The sequence below is a fragment of the Callospermophilus lateralis genome, chromosome 4 (genome assembly GCF_048772815.1).
Source record: "Callospermophilus lateralis isolate mCalLat2 chromosome 4, mCalLat2.hap1, whole genome shotgun sequence".
NCBI classification, from domain to species: Eukaryota; Metazoa; Chordata; class Mammalia; order Rodentia; family Sciuridae; genus Callospermophilus; species Callospermophilus lateralis.
Window position 1 is genome coordinate 122,105,783 of NC_135308.1, and position 16,383 is coordinate 122,122,165.

Below are 16,383 nucleotides of genomic sequence, written 5' to 3' on the forward strand. Positions count from 1 at the left end.
ATTTTCCATTTATATATCATTCTCAAAAAGATTTTTTTAAAAACCAGTGATAAAAGGCCAATGGTTATTAGAGTTTAGGGTCTGGGGAAGGAGAGAGAGAGCATAAAAAAATTTTTGGGAGTGCTGGAACTATTGTGTATCTTTACTGGGTGGTGGTTGCAAGAGTCTATATGTGTATTAAAATTCCTGGAACTATCCACCAAAAAGTCCATAGTTATATTAAGTTTTGTAAGATGCCTTTTTTTTGCTCAAAACTATATCAAAATAATCTTTTCTCCTCACTCAATATAAGTCTTTATCACTGAGAAAATCACTGATGAAATTATAGACAATAGCTTCAGTATGTGGGGAGGAAGAAAAGCTAGATTTAATTGGATTGAGGAATGAGAGATAAAGTTAAAAAAAAACAAGTGGACAAATCTTTTAAGTTTGGATGTAATAAGAGAGTAACAATATTATCAGGAATAAGGGGTTTAGGGACTTGCCTTTGTTTTTGTTTTGTTTCAAGATAGGAGAAATTTTAGGACACTTAATCTCTAAGGTAAAGGAGCTAGTCCAGGAGGGGTTATTAAAGATATAGAAACAGGTGGAATAAGCAGCAGTTTAAGCTTTCTGGAAGACAGGAGGAGATACACTCCAAAGCAGAGAGATGAGTTTTGGATTGGAGTAGGGTATTTCTTTCTTTGTAAAGTGTGTCAGGGATAGAGGAGAGTAGGGATGTTAATAAATTTGGTGGTGGAAGTTACCTTCTGATGGTTTCTAGTTTGTAGAGAAGGGGATGACGTTATCTTACAAGAAAGGGGGGAAAGTGGAGATTTCAGAAGGATAGAGAGGAATTGAAAGTGTTCTTGGAAAGCATGAGGAAGTGAATTTAAGATGTGTGGTAGGACTCCTTATCTGATTGAGTGTTCAGTAACAGTTTTCCCAATCCGTGAAGGACAGAGTATCTCTCACAGATTGGAGTAAATGGCTCCTCAAAGATAACTCATCTGCATTTAAACTAAGAGAACTTTTTAATCATAGGAGCAACATTTACATGAGAATAACCAGTGAATTTTTATGGTCATAAAATTATACAACTGAAACTTTATTCTGGATATGACTCTAATAACCTCTCTGAAGAGAAATTTAAGAAAGAAAAAAGACATGTATGAAATTACACTGTTAAGTACATTATGATTCATTATTTCAAATTCAATGGTGGTTATTTCTAGAAGCACAAGATAGAATGGCCTTATATACACCCTCTCAGCATAAGTCCTTGCACTGCAAGCTTTAAATCAATGTCACTAACTATAAAAGGAACAAAAGCATCAATCAGTGGTGTCTAAAGATTTTTGGAAAAGTGAGCATTCAAAAGAAGTCAATTTTGTTGTTTGATCATCTTTTTTAAAGCATTGCTAACACTCTCTTTTCCAGAAAGGAGAGAGAAATGGAAAATATTGGAGGCTTCCCTTGAGAATTTCTGCATAAGAAATGGCTCCAGTTTTATCTGTAAATATCTTTCAGGAAGATTAAAAACAATGAATACCAATGAAAGCTTTATGTGGAAAAAAATACTTATTAATAGTATGTAGAAAAGACAAAACTTTTTTTTAAAAAAAAAGAGAAAAAAATTAAGTGGAAAGGAACATAGATTCGAATTTAATACTCTCAACTCCATTCTTCCCATCTGTGTGAACTTGTGCAAGTCTACTTACTCAAATGAATCTAAGTTTTCTCATCAGAAAATGTAGTGTAAAATAAAAGCCTCAATCCAATTCAGCAGATTTTGCATGGTCTTGATTTTTTATGAAGATAAATTTTTCCATAAATACAATAAAAAGGGCCTTTGAGAATCCCCAAAGCAGGGATTTCCAGAGGTGATATCTTTTGATGTATAAAAGGCTAGTATTAAAACTATTTTCTACTTGTTCCTTAATTTATTGGTAGTGGTAACCCAAGAGGTCACCAAAATACTAATCACCAGTTAAAAATACACACAATAATAACACTGAAGCCTCCTGAAACCCTACAGTCTTCCCATAATATGGCAAGTCAAGGCTTATTAGGATAACCTCCCAACACATAACATTTGCTTACTCCTAGTAACCTTAGTGGAAATTACACCAATGCTTTGAAAGACTACATTATGGCTATGTATATTTATAAAATCAGCTTAACATAAATTCAGTTTGCATGTCTTAGTTATATCCTAACAGCATATGTATATCTGTAATTGTATGTGCACACATTTGTTTTATATCTTGACATCAAATAAACAAATCAATGAAAATATTCATCCTTAAACCAGCTATTTTGTCATAATGATTAAACAATAAAGCAGGATGTCTATAAGATGATAAGATTGCATTTATCGAAATTTTACGTTCCCAAAGGCCCCCAAAGAGACTTGAATATACTCATAATTGAAAGAATACATCTTTCCAGGCCTGGTTTTCTTGAGATCCAGTCTATAAGCTTTGATCACTGTGCAGTGAAAACATAAGCTCACCAGGAAGTGCTGTGGCATCCTTTTCTTCCCTTCCCCTCCTGCTTGGCCGGTGTGCTCCCCCACCCAACTCCCACTCTCTCTTTCCTTTTTTTCCCTCTTCTTTATGGGTACTGGGGGTTGAACCCAGGGCCTTGTTCATGCTAGACAAGTGATCTACCACTGAGCTACATCCCCAGCCTTGTGATATTCATTAATACAAAACGCTTTACATATTTGACCAGTGATATGTCCAATATATCTACAGTAAAAAATAAAGAAGCCAGCAGCAAAATAATTAGTCTATGTTCATAGAGCCAATTCTATTATCCTATATTTTTTTGGAGAGGATCTGAAACCTATAAGAATAAGAAATTGTTTTAATTAAGGTACCTTGTAAAGTTTTTTTGTTTTGTTTTGTCTGCATGTTCTTTGATACAATAAACACTCTTTCATATTTCCTCAAAAATTCCATTGGAAGAAGCAGTTTCTACTCTCACTCCCAGCCCAGTGCAAACACTCTGGATGGCCTTTACTTCCCGTTATCTCATCCAATGAAAGTTGATCTGTACAGTTAAAAATTCTATTTGGGAATCATGAAATTGACAGGCACTTCAGGGACAATCCATTGTCAATGGAAGGGTTTTATGTTCCCTGATTTTTGCCCAGTTTTAACGAAGTTATTTTTCATTTGATAAATATCTATTACAGAGTGGTATACAATGCAATTAGAGCAGCACCCTTTGGGACAATGTGACTAGACATAAGTCATGAAGAAGGAATGGCCTCAGAGTCTGATGGCAGAAGTGGGATGTATGTCAGCACAGAGAGAAGTAGTCAGAAGCCCACCCCCGAACCCGTCTATTTTGGAAGAACTAAATCCAAGGGTGCTTGGAGGACAGAAATGAAGACACCTGTGTGTTAAATTCTATATAGCTGCTAAAAGAGGGCCTTCATCAAGACATAAAGATAAGCCCTCTGGGGAAACGAGAAGTATAAAAATTGCTCATATGGCCAGAGAGCTGAGAAATTGAAACTTAGAGGGAATCATAGAAATTGTCCTGAGTAATGAAGTAGTATACTTGGAAAGTCAAATTTTTATATACTATTCATTATGTAAATAGCTAAAATATAATTAGTTGTAAATAGTTATAGGGATTGAAAACTCTTCCCATTGTTTTTATAGACGAGTTCTCCAGATGTCTTGGAAAGTTGGCTCCAATTTCATGACCAAGTATGTTTTAAGAGTAATTCTCATAGCAAAATAGGAATTACATTAAACACAATGAACTATACTCTAGAATATATAAAAAATTAAAATATTGTCATAGCAATGATTCTACAGAGAAATCAATGCCTATACATTAGGAGGAGTGAGGAGGGGAGTTCACAGTGACCTCTTGAGGTCTCTCTCCTGCTCTCTTTATTTAAGGGATTGGAGGAGCACTTGGTAGACTTTTCAGGCCAACACTTCTTTTCTACCCTGCCCTGATCTCTTCATCCACTATTTGAAATTAATGACACTAGGCTAGGGCACTGTTATCTAATGATACTTTTGAAAACTAGAAGTTTAATAGGGAATGGGCAAATAATTAACAGCTATTTTTATGTGGAGTTGGTCAGTGTAGTTGAGAAGAGATCTCTCCCAGAATGGGAAGCAGAAGTTATATGCTTAATTGGGAATGAAGAGGAAAGAGTTGGATTCAGAGGCAGAATCTGAGAACACAGCTATGGAGGGAAAACTTTAAGACACTATGAACAGGAAAGAATACTGCCAGCATCGAGAGCTGATGCTGTAGGGTGAGGGATGGGGGACCAGAGGTATCTTTGTTTCAGGCACAGGGTAGACCTGAGCATTGGCCATTTACCCACCAGGGATTCACAGCAGACTCAGGAATGTCAGATTCCCAGGTTTCATGTATGGGAACTCTCTGACTTCTTGAAGTGCAAAATCCTTCCCTGTCACATATAGATCCAAGATTCATGGACAATATCTTTAGACTGGAATATGCAGACCAGGATATCCAAGGAATACACAGGCATAGAGGATCACTTTCCAGATCCTCAGCTTTCCCATATATTTTTCTCTAGAATGAACCTGCTTAATGATGAACCTATCATGTTGGTTCCTCTCCTTAAGTAAAGTGCCACTTTGTGAAATAAAGGAATACCTCTCACTCAACCTGAACCGTCTCTTCCTGTCAGGGCATAAGAACCCCTCAAGGCCCCCAGTCAAAGAGACAAAGCAAAGTGGGAAGGTAAGCAAAGTCTCTTTCAACCAGGCTCCCTCCACGCAAATCTGTGGTAGGACTTCCCTTTTTAGAAATACACATTTTTCTAAGAGTAAAGCTCAGCATCAGAAGTGGGGTGTACCCGGCTCTGTTGGATGTTGAAACTTCAGATGGTCTGTGGAATGGTTGGCAGGAGTGATGCTGCTGCTTGTCCTCATATCCTGTCATAGCACTGAGACTGACAGATACTTCGCCAGAAGTGCCACCCCCATTGCAGTGCTTCTGGTGGAGAAAGGATGGTTTTCTTATCCATACTTCAGGTTTTTTTATCCAATGGTTTTCCTTTTTGTTTTGTTTTTAGATATACATGACAGTAGGGTGAATTTTGACATATTATACATACATGGAGTGCAACCAATTCCAATTAGGAGTCTATTCTTTCTCTCTTTCCTTCATTCCCCTTTGTCTAATGCAAATGAACTTCTATTCTACACTTCCCTACCCTCCCTTTATGTGGGTTAGCATGAACTTATCAGAGAGAACATTTGGCCCTTTTTGGGACTGGTTTATTTCACTTAGCATGATATTCTCCAGTTCCATTCATTTACGAGCAAATGCCATAATTTCATTCTTCTTTATGGCTGAGTTATATTCCATTGGGTGTGTGTGTGTGTGTGTGTGTGTGTGTGTGTGTGTGTGTAGCACTTTTTAAAAATTTGTGCAAGAGTTGTGCGACCACTCCTATAATCAATTTTAGAGCATTTTCATTTTCATCTCTCAAAAAAGAAATTTCACAACCACTAGCAGTCATTCTCCATTTCCTCTCCCCCACCTCATCCCCCCACTCCCCACAACCCAGCCCCAGGCAATAATTTATATACTTTATGTCTCTGTATACATGTCCATTCTGGACTTAAAAAACCCTCTCTATATACTGTAACTATATATCCTTTCACCAGCATCTCCTCCCTTCCCCTCCTCTGTGATTCCCTCAGCCTCTAGTAACCACCAGTCTACTATCTGCTTCTGTGAGATCTTTTTTTTTTTTTTTTGATTACACATATAAATGAGATCAAACAGTTTGTACACTTAAGTTTTGAAAGGGGCATTTAGTCCCTTCAACACAAGCTTGCTAGTTATGAGCATTTTAAAATTTATAAGACAAAACTTCTATTAATATTTTTTTTACATGGAAGCACACCAATTTGATTTTCATGGTAGGCATCTTCACAAAAGAGGGCTTTAGAATGATTTTTAAAATAGCCCAATATTCAAGTGTACTTGTGTATGTGGTTCTTTGCACCTGCACATTTTTTTCTTTCCTTTTATTTCTCATTATTTTCTTTTTCACATTTGAGAACTGAAATATGGGACCAATGGAAGTTTTCACATGCATTAGCAAGAGAAGTCTTACAGCTACTAGTTATTGAATATATTTAGTGTTCCAGGATTCATGCTGTGGGGCCTTATGCATTAGCTTTTTAAAATCCTCATACCACCTGGTGAGGTAGTTACTATAGTGTTAAAACTATTTTACAGAATAAAAAAAGGGAGGCACAAAGAATTTAAATAGAAAATGGCAGATGATGGGATTCAAACCCAGGTAGTCAGATTTTAGAGCCTAAGTGATTTTTTATTGTGCTACATTTGTTAGGGTCTATTTTTGCAGTTTTGGAAGAATGATCATGTCATTTCAAAACATACTTCCTATCCTAAAGGGTGAGATGATTACTTATAAAAAAAATCTGGGATATCATAGGGATTTAGGAAATATTCCTTTGTTTTCCCCTTCCTTTCTTATAAAGAAATGTATTTGTCTCTTTCCTATGAAATCTAATGTTTACCTTGAGGGGAGATCCTGTTCTTACATTTATATATATATTAAATGTAAGCTCAAATTTAGAAGTTGTGAACAGCATTATAAAAATTTATAATTAAAGCACTCTTAATCTTAGGCATTTCCAATCAGAGGAAAGACAACTCTCAAAAGTAACTAGAGGACATCTGATGAGAAACCCTGATGCTTTGAAAATAAAGAGGTACCCAAGGATTTCAAGAGTCATGCCTAAGGAGACCAGGCTCATGACCAACCATGAGTAGCACGGTAGGCTGCTTTTTAACTATCATGGAATGTTCAGAGGCACTGAAATCGTTGCCTGTGTCCTTGGACTTGTATAGAGAAGTAAAAGACTACGGTAATATTTCCACAATTGAATTCTGAGTTTTCTGGTGGACTTCAGGTCTCCAAGTGAGCCAGACTGGATCTGTAGATAATCCAAACACATGAGATAAAATCAGCAGAGAGAAGAGATCTGGAAGATCAGGTGTGGCTAAGTAGCCTAGGTGCTAGGTAAGCATTTGAGTCTGTCTTCGACCATCCCATATACGTGTTCTTCCCATCTCTAATCTTTCCTACTATTCCTTTACAATCAAAGAGACATTCCAGTGTCAAATATTGACAGCCTTCCACTTGGACCTGGAGCCCAGTGGCCTAGAAATTCCATGGGCTATGAATGATAAACAGGAGAGTGTCTGTTGGTCAGTAGAGAAAAAAAGATTGCTGGAGCAGCAGACAACAGAGGGGAGGCCCGTACAGCCATTAGCAGAAGCCCTGGCCACCTGCCTGAACTTCTCACCCTTTGTGGATCCCCCTAGAGGGACCAATTAGGGAGATGGTGTCTAGCACAAATATGGGCTTACATAATAAATAAGGAAACTCAGTAGGAACTAGGTATATTAATACCACAAATATGTACATGCTACACATTGCAGTTCATCATCAGGAAAACCCAAGAGAAATGTGTAATCAGAATTCATTTAAATAGGGGCTTGCTGAAAACATAATGTTGGGACCCATGGTTAGATGGAACTTTTGGTAAGAAAGGCATTGAGAGAAATATCTGGGGGATAGGTAGATGTTTTAGAGCTTCACACGCCACTACAAACCTGCACATGTAGCCAGGCGCAGGCCTACAGCAGATGAAAACTATGTAGATAAGGCCCAATTAAGAACAGCTGGAATCTAGGATCTATCATACGTGCAGCTCAAACACAAAAAGAATTAGAAAGTACTGTAAGATACCAGTTAACCATTTATCATCCACCATCTCCCCCACATTATCTAACACTTATGTGGTATTTATTAGGACAGGGCAAATTTGCATACATTATCCCATTTACCTCTTAAGTACTAAAGTATTCAGCTAAAGGTTATCTAAAAATATGGCATTTGCTACTTATTTCAATGTTCTTTTTACTTCTCTGTTTAAACTATTTCATTTTCTTCCAGGGACAACTGGAAAAAAAGGAAGGAAGGACTTATTTTGAATCAAGAAGGCAAAATAAGTTGCTAAAAATTGAAACCCATGACTTTATATTATTGGATCAGTGATCTTTCAATCTGACTCAACACAATATTAAATTTGGCATTCTCCATACTGAGCATCTTTCCCAAGTAGGTAAAAGTCACCTGGTGGCGAGAGCTGATTCTGCACTTACGCATATTAATTAATTTTCTCTATAGTGTTCATCAAGAATTAGATCATTACTATGGTGAAACAGCCATAAAGTCTTGTTGTTTAGATCAGTGAATCATTATGAGTGGCTTTAACTCTGTGCTCATTAAATACTCTGTCCCAAAGAACCAGTAGTTTTGGGCTGCTTAGGCCATTCTTCTAATTTAAATCAGAAAATGGACATTGCTTTAAATCTGAACTAGGAGAGAAAAATCATGTTCCCACTGAACTTGGCATTTGCTTCAGTGCAACTAAACATATTGATCTAAGCTGTTGCTTAATGCAAACAATTAATTTTACTTTGTTGTTGGTTCATGCAGCTGCATTTTAAATGGATATCATCATCTTAATACATTGAAATCAAATGAGATTTGTTATGAAGAAAATCTAGCTAGTTATTATGAGTAAAAATGTTTACAATATAAATCTGCTAATTGTCTTTTTTTGCAAAAATCATTGCAATTATAGACACTTATAGTCACATTATATAGTATATAAACATTAGGAAATTTGATCTTAAAATAATAATTTACCACCAAATCTTTCTTTTTTACAACTATTAAAATCCTTTATGTTGGGAAACATAAATGGCACTCTAAGTGTGTCAGTGTTTCTGAGTGCTTTGAAGATCTTTCAAAATCTCCTTCTAAAGGGAAAACTGGCTTTCTCTGTCTTTTGAATTTGACTTCAAAAATCAGCTTTTCAAAGATTTAATAATAAACTTACCATGAAATATAACAGCAATGTTATATGATGGCAATGGATGAGTTTTTGATCTGTGATCTCATTTTCTCCGAAGAAATGGCATCTTATAATTCATAAAGCAATCTCTACTCTTCAGGTATAATTATATTCCCCACAAGAAAAATATGGGGGATCCAAAAACTTTATGGTTCTAGAAATACAGTTTACAGATAAAATGAGAGAAAGAGAAAGTGTACAATCATCCAAATACTCAGACATTTTTTGTGATCATTTGAGTTTTGTTTGAGGGAGCAGAAGACAGATTATTTGGGGTCTTGATTTATTGAAGCCAGTGGCTCACTCCTTCCTGATTTTGAAGATGAAATGGCCCATACACATCAAGATAGATGATAATCAATCAGTAATCAGGATCAGTCCTAGTTTATTGCTTAATGTACAACTTTTATGCTATGTTGCTTATTAATGCCTTGATCTCTTTAAAACAAACAAAAATTAACCAAATTCCCATTGTAAAATGGTTCTAGAAAGTTATAGAAGAACATCTATTCATCTAGGATGAGTTCAAAACACAACTACACCACAAATAGCCCCATGCTCATGGAACACAATCTTATAATGTATGTTCAAATGAAAGCTTTCCTGTCCCATCTCCATTGCTTTGTAATGAATAAATGTAAATTGGATTGAGGGTGCAGTAGTAAAGTCAATGTTGCTCTTTATACTCATGGAGATGAGATGTAATCCATAATTTAATTTATTCATAGTTTATTTTTCCAAATATATCATGAATGTATTTATTTATTCATGAATAAATTGATGTTATTGATGGCATACTAGCTATCAGAGACAGCACTAATGAATAGGAGTACATACATAAAGTTACAATTCTGTTATTGTTCTAAAAAAAACCAAAACCATAAATATACAGGATAAGTACATTGATAGTGGATTATATCTGGCTTAAAAGAAAACTATTGGAAAGTTTCTTAAATGAGATGGGTATCTTAGAAGGATTCTCAAAGTAGGGAAGGCCTGATTAAGATTTGAAGTTGGTGTAAGAGTTATATAGCAAAAGAAGCAGAGTGTGATATTTAAGATAAATGAAACAGTACTAAAAAGGATGCAAGACATGGCAAATAAAAAATATTTAGTATTAGGGCTGGGATTGTAGCTCATGGTAAAGTGCTTGCCTAGCATGTGTGAGACACTAGGTTCAATCCTCAGTACCACACATAAATAAATAAGTGAAATACAGATATTGTAACCATCTGTAACTAAAAAAAAATTTTTAAAAATTGGTATTAAACAATAGTAGTGTGTAATGGAGGACATGAGGAGAGGAATAAGAATGGAATTAGAAAGGCCTGATTAGGAAAGACTTTGTCACACTAATGTCTTTGGAATTTAAGGGAAAGAAAAAGGGCATAGCTGTATTAAAAAATTTATGAAGAGAGAATATGATTGGCTATATTTTTAGAGTTTTACCTCAGGAATTATTATGAAAGATGGGTTTGACAGGAGGTTATTATAAGATACTATAGGAGAAATAAATACCTGTCCTAAGGCAGCAACATGGATGTAGAGAGTAGAGAAGGCTTGATGAGAAATAAGATCTTGGTGACCTTTGGGATGAAAGTAGCAGAGGAAGGGTTTAGAGTGAGTTTTTAGTTTCAGGCTTCAGTGATATGGGGGTATTCTGGTGTTATTCACAACAACAGGGAAGATAAAATTAAGAGCATCTGTGGTGTAAATGTGCTGAGTATGAACAGTTGGATATAAGATTCTTCTGGAATATCCAGTGATTCCTAGATAACTAAATATGTGACTGAAGTTCAGGAGAGAAATCTTAGAAGGAAGTATGGGTTTTGGAATCTTTGATATGTACATCTGATTGTAATTATCCAGGGAGATTATATATATATAGGAAACAACAACAAAAGTAATTTCTAGAAAGTGCCAATCTTTAAATAATATTCAGTGAAACACCTAAAATTACAAACTGAGACATAGCTGGAGCAATAATAGGAAGCAAAGAAGTAAGTAGTAACTATCCAAAGGAATCAAGTGAATTTTCAAAATTCATAAAGAGATAAAATTAGATAAATGCTATAAATATTCATTACTGTTGAAATACTCATTTTCAACAACAGGATGATAAAATGAGGACTGGACTTGGTAGAGAAGTAGAAAAGAAACAAAGAGGAGAGGAGAAATATGGATAATGTACCCCATAATTCTTACCAGGTGCTAGGCAGGGGGTGATATCCAATATAACAAATAGACTCAAAGATACTAGAAAGATGTGATCTCTAATATACATTTTCCTATGCTTCTCAAGTGCCAAAGAAGCAGACAGGTTTGTCCCAGTGACTTTAACTTTCTGTTTGCAAATCAGCTGTACGAATCCTTTCACAGCACTTAGCTACTATGACAGATCCTATGACATCTGATGATCAGTTTGAAGTGCTCTGTCATTGAGTTGATCAGTAGCTTTGATCTCATGAAAGTCCATCTTTGTTGTCCTTCAGTTAACAATGGTAGCAATCTACCAGAGATGTTATGTCCTCTGGGCAAGTGAGACTCCTATGGAGTACCATGAGTTTTGGACAAATGAATTCTATTCAAGTCCATTCTGGATGTGGCTGAGTTGACTAAGAGCATTTTGCATGGATGCCAAGATGAAATTAAATGCAAAATGGAGAGACCAGAAATAGCACTGTATTGTTTATTTTTTTCAACATATTCATTTAGTCTTCAATAGGTTTATGCCGGGCACTGCCCCAGGTACTAGGCAAGGCAAGATCTCTAATAGATACAGCATAAAATAAAATAGACAAAAATTTGTGCCCTCAAACTTATATTTTCATGCAGAGAGAGAAAAACACAATAATGAAAACAGATAAGTAAAACATATTGTAAGTTAAGTGGTGAAAGACCTCTGGGAAAAAGTTAATCAGGGAAGGAGAACCGCAGTTCCTTTTGTGAATGTGTGTGGCAGGGGAGATGGAATATGAAATAGAAGAACAACTGAGGGCCCCACTAAAAAGAGAACATTTGAATAAAGACCTAAAATTGTTAAGGAAAAGCCATGAAGATAACTGAAGATTGTGTTTCAGTCAAAAAAAAAAAAAAAAAGAAAGAAAGAAAGTAAAACATATGAGATGGGTGAGTGCCTAGTACCTTCTAGGAATAGAAAACAAAAGGCCAATATGGTTGGAGAGAAATAAACCAGGAAAGTCATGTGAGATGACTATCCAAAAGGCAATGGCCATATAGAATCTAGCAGATCTTTGGCCATTGTAAGTACTGTTGGAAGTGACTTTTGTACAGAAAAGCTGATTATGGAGTTCTAAGAGACATTTTAAAATGAACTCTATTTTAAAGTCCATTCTGGAATTGGCTAAGTAGACTAGGAGTGTTTTGCAGAGATTAGTTGAACTGAATCCAACTAGTTACATTCCAATCTTTCTTTTGAGTGTGGTGCTTCAGTTCCTGGATTCTCTTAGCCCCACCATAGAATCTCTCCTTCCCGAGGCTACAGAAAGTCACTGAACATTTCTCTTAGATGAAGAGACAGCTCCAAGAGACACACTCAGGTCGACTTTGTTCCATTCAGATAAGAGGACAGTAACGAAATTGTGAAATGTGAAATAATCTTTCCCATGCTTAAGGAAAAAGTAATGGTTAAAATCAGTTTCTTGATTTTCTTACCAAAAAATTCACTAAGAAAAAGTAAGTTTTCACAAGAGAAATTTTAAGATATCCCAAGAAATTCACTCCTTTGCAACTAAAACACTACCCTATCAGTCATATTCTCTCCTCAAATAAATAAATAAATAAATAAATAAAAATAAATAAATAAAGAGAAGAAACACTGAAGAACATAAGCTATCTGTGGATCTTCATTGAAATTATTTCTCTACCATCCCTGTTATTGAGGTAATTTAGTTGCCTCCTTGCATATTCCTGTTGTGGTCTTTTTAACTGGAGTTTATATATCACAGTGGTTCTCAGAAGCAGTAAAGGATAAGGAAAGTCAAGTAAAAAGGATTTGATCCCTATCAATTCAATGGTGACATCACCTATTAGAATTAGTGCATTATTTTATACAGTATACACTCACAGGTCTGAGACCCTGGGTTTTCTTTCTGACTATGCAGTCAACTGGTACTTTACTATTCTGGATCTTAACTTTCTCACCTGTGAAACAAGCAAATGGACATTAATCATAACTTGCCTGTTAAGGAGATCTATGAAAATACAGAGGCCAGATTCTCTAGGGAGCTCCACTCTCAGCAATTCCTTAAGGTTATCTTCACAGCAATGTCAATTACACAGCATTGTAACCCAGTCCTTTATATTCCCATAGATATTGCAACCAGTTCACAGTACTTCTTCCTACTGAGTCAGCATCAAGATCAGAATTCTTTTACTTCCTCCTTCACAGTGTCACACCCACTGTAACTAAATAATTAGAACTCAAGTTAAAAAGAATTTGTTGCCTTATCATTTGGGGTATGGCTCTATCAGAGGAAATAGTCCCTAAGAGAGCTTAAAAAGAACACTTACATCCTGCCAGCCATTTTTCCCCCCATTCCTAAAGCATTCTAAAATGTCATCAGTTCTGACAGAGTAAAATAATTGCTAGTAACCTGGGCATAACCAGAATGAATCAATTAGATTTTTAGTCAAAAGGCCTGAATGTATGGAATTCATTTCCATTCTTTATGAAGTTCACCCCATCCTGAGATAACAGCCTCTGTCAAGGAAATAGACATTCAACAAGTAGAAAGTCAGTGACTCTTTAATCTTTGTAGTCTTACCCACTAATTTTCTTATTACCTAAATCTATGGGGGGGTTAGATCAACAAATCTGTGGGTTTTTTTTAAATTTTATTTTTTTATTGGTTATTCAAAACATTACAAAGATTGCAGAATCATGAAACGTCCTGACAATGATATTAGATAACTGTGATGAATTTTAATCTGATGACAGCTTGTGACCCACAAATTACTGTTTAAAATTAAAATGCATCCAAAATGAAACTGGCAAGTAACTGCAATATTAAACTTGCAATCTGCTGTGCTAAAACACCTATCTAAAGCACAATAATAAATATGAATACAATTAATTTCTATACAGCATATTGCAACTGATATCTTTAAAAAACAGCCCTTAATTACATTGCCTTATTAAATTCAAATTGGTCAAATAATCTTATTCTTTCAATCTTTCTTTTTCCAAATTAAGAAATCAAAATAGAGATTGGTTGACTTGGCTTTGGTAAAACACCCTTTGGCAGGGCTCCAAGTATAATCTAGGGCTACAGATTTCTAGGTTTCTCTTTTGATGAACAAAAGTTCTCTATTTCCTCACTCCAAATATTCATGTACAATAAATTGGAAATGTTTTCTACATGCATAATCTTGTTTTTTAACTTATAAGCTATAATTACTTCAGATATATTAAATGTAATTTTTAAAATTTGTTTATATGTTAGTTTCAAAAATAACTGCACTGATATTTTTGATCAGCTAATTCATTACTAAACTTGATAAAAATTGAGACTCTGTATTAATGTTATTATTAAGTAATTGTTTTCATCCCATATTTCAACATTAAAGAATTATATATGATAATGATAGGCTTCTTTACAGTTGTTTGCAAATAATTTAATAATTAAGTCATAGTTTTTTTCTGATTTTCAAAAGATAAAAAACTTCACAATATAACATTGCAATTATAACAATTAATGCATACTTAATTATAGCTTTAATGCTCCTATACATTACTTGTTCAAAAGATTCACAATACATTAAAATAGCTAGAATAAAAAAGTACTATATTTTGCTCTCATTACTGTATACATAGAAAAAAATCCACTATTTTTAAGAGCTATCAAAAAGATTATAGTTTCACAGCCATTATATTTGGAACACAGTATACACTCAGTAAATGTTAGCTGGAGAAATGACTGAATATGTGTGATTGGATGTGAAACATACTCAGGGAAAATGACTAGTCTTTGGTTGCTACAGGACTATGGCATGGACAACTGCTGTCGCAGTAGGGTTCCTAAAATCTCTCTGCCATATTTTATTTTGGCTCATGTGTGTGTGTAAAAAATCATAAAGGATTCAATCCAACTAGTCTCTGCACTACAAGAGGTGGTATGTATTCAGAAAACAAGGCATGCAGTGACATTGAATATAAAATTTCCATACTTCCTAAAGCTTGCTTCCATACTTGATATTGGTTATGGTGTCTCATCTATTTATATTGGGAAGCAGTCTCGCTGTCACTATTGGCTAGACCTCATCAAACCTGTCCCAGGGACAGTACCTTCCCCTGGGGTGGTCAGCTTTGAAACTGTGGTTGGGTTTTTATTGCCTGCCAGCGGACGCTGACCATGGTGCTGAAAGAGAAGAGAGGCTCCTATTTGAAACCTTTCCTTCCTCTTATTGGTTTAGAAAATTCGAGTGACAAGTGCAGGGGCCAAAGGAGCCTGGAGCAGCATCATTAATGTGAACCATGTATTTCGATCTTTGGGGCGGAGATGTGGTCCATCAGGTTACAGCCAGTGCATCCCTGTGAGCGCTTGCTGAACCAAGAGACCTTATGCATGTAGCCTCTGCAGTAGAAAAGGTTATATCCAGCAGGATGCCTGGTCTCCCTCCGGAAAAACTGGCAGTCAAGCGCATAGCCTAGAAGCAGAAGCAGGGAGTCTAGATGGAGAGAAGGGGAAAGGGAAGCAAATCTGTATTCATATTTTAAAATGTTCACTATTATTCCTATAAGGTAAAGAGACATTATGAGCCGATTTTGGCTTGAGTTTTCAGCATCAGTCTGCCAACAGGTGTATTTCCTCGCCCCTTGCCTGTCAGAAACTGTCCTGCTTTGCGTTTCTAAGGCTGTCTTTGCAAGGCAATCTTTTCCTAGAGTCCTTAAGCATGTGCAGTTTCCCATTTCATCCACAGCTCCAGCTCTACACCCGGAAACCCCTTACCTGCAGCGTGAAGATTAAGAAGCAGGCACAGCGCAGGGAAGCCAACTGCTCTCCGCATAGTGTTTGCATTGAGAGGTGGAGGAGAAACTCCGCCACGACCCCACTACGGGAAAAGTGCTATTATAAAGAGCCACCGCCAAGGGTCCTATGGTCTCCAGGATTTCTTCTCAGGGTCCTCGTCTGAGGTTTGCAGAGCGGTCTGTGGCGCCGACAGAAACAAGCACCAGCTTCACCTCCCGACGAGATGGGGAGAGGAAGAAGAGTGGGAGGCGGCAGCTGAGGGGGACCAGAGCGGGCCGGCGGGGAGTCGCTCAGAGGCGCCGAACGTTTGGCCTGCTGGAAGCCCGGCCGCCGCGGCGGTGACAGTCGTGTGGACTCCCGCGCCAGCCCAGAGCAGGCAGCGCGGCAGCCAGTGCAGAGCTAGCAGCAGCCCAGACGCGCCGCGGCTACTGAGC

The 16,383-nt window shown here is 36.5% G+C and overlaps 1 protein-coding gene across 2 annotated transcripts in view; it reads right to left on the bottom strand.

Annotated features, from left to right (window-relative positions):
• The window catches only part of Ptprr (protein tyrosine phosphatase receptor type R), a 258,417-nt gene extending 242,431 nt beyond the window's left edge, over nucleotides 1-15,986 (bottom strand). For both annotated transcript variants that reach the window (XM_076853110.1, XM_076853109.1), the window contains exon 1: nucleotides 15,929-15,986. In XM_076853110.1, the coding sequence (XP_076709225.1) occupies nucleotides 15,929-15,986 (58 nt within the window). The remainder of the gene's footprint in view (nucleotides 1-15,928) is intronic.
• Between the last annotated feature and the right edge of the window lie 397 nt (nucleotides 15,987-16,383).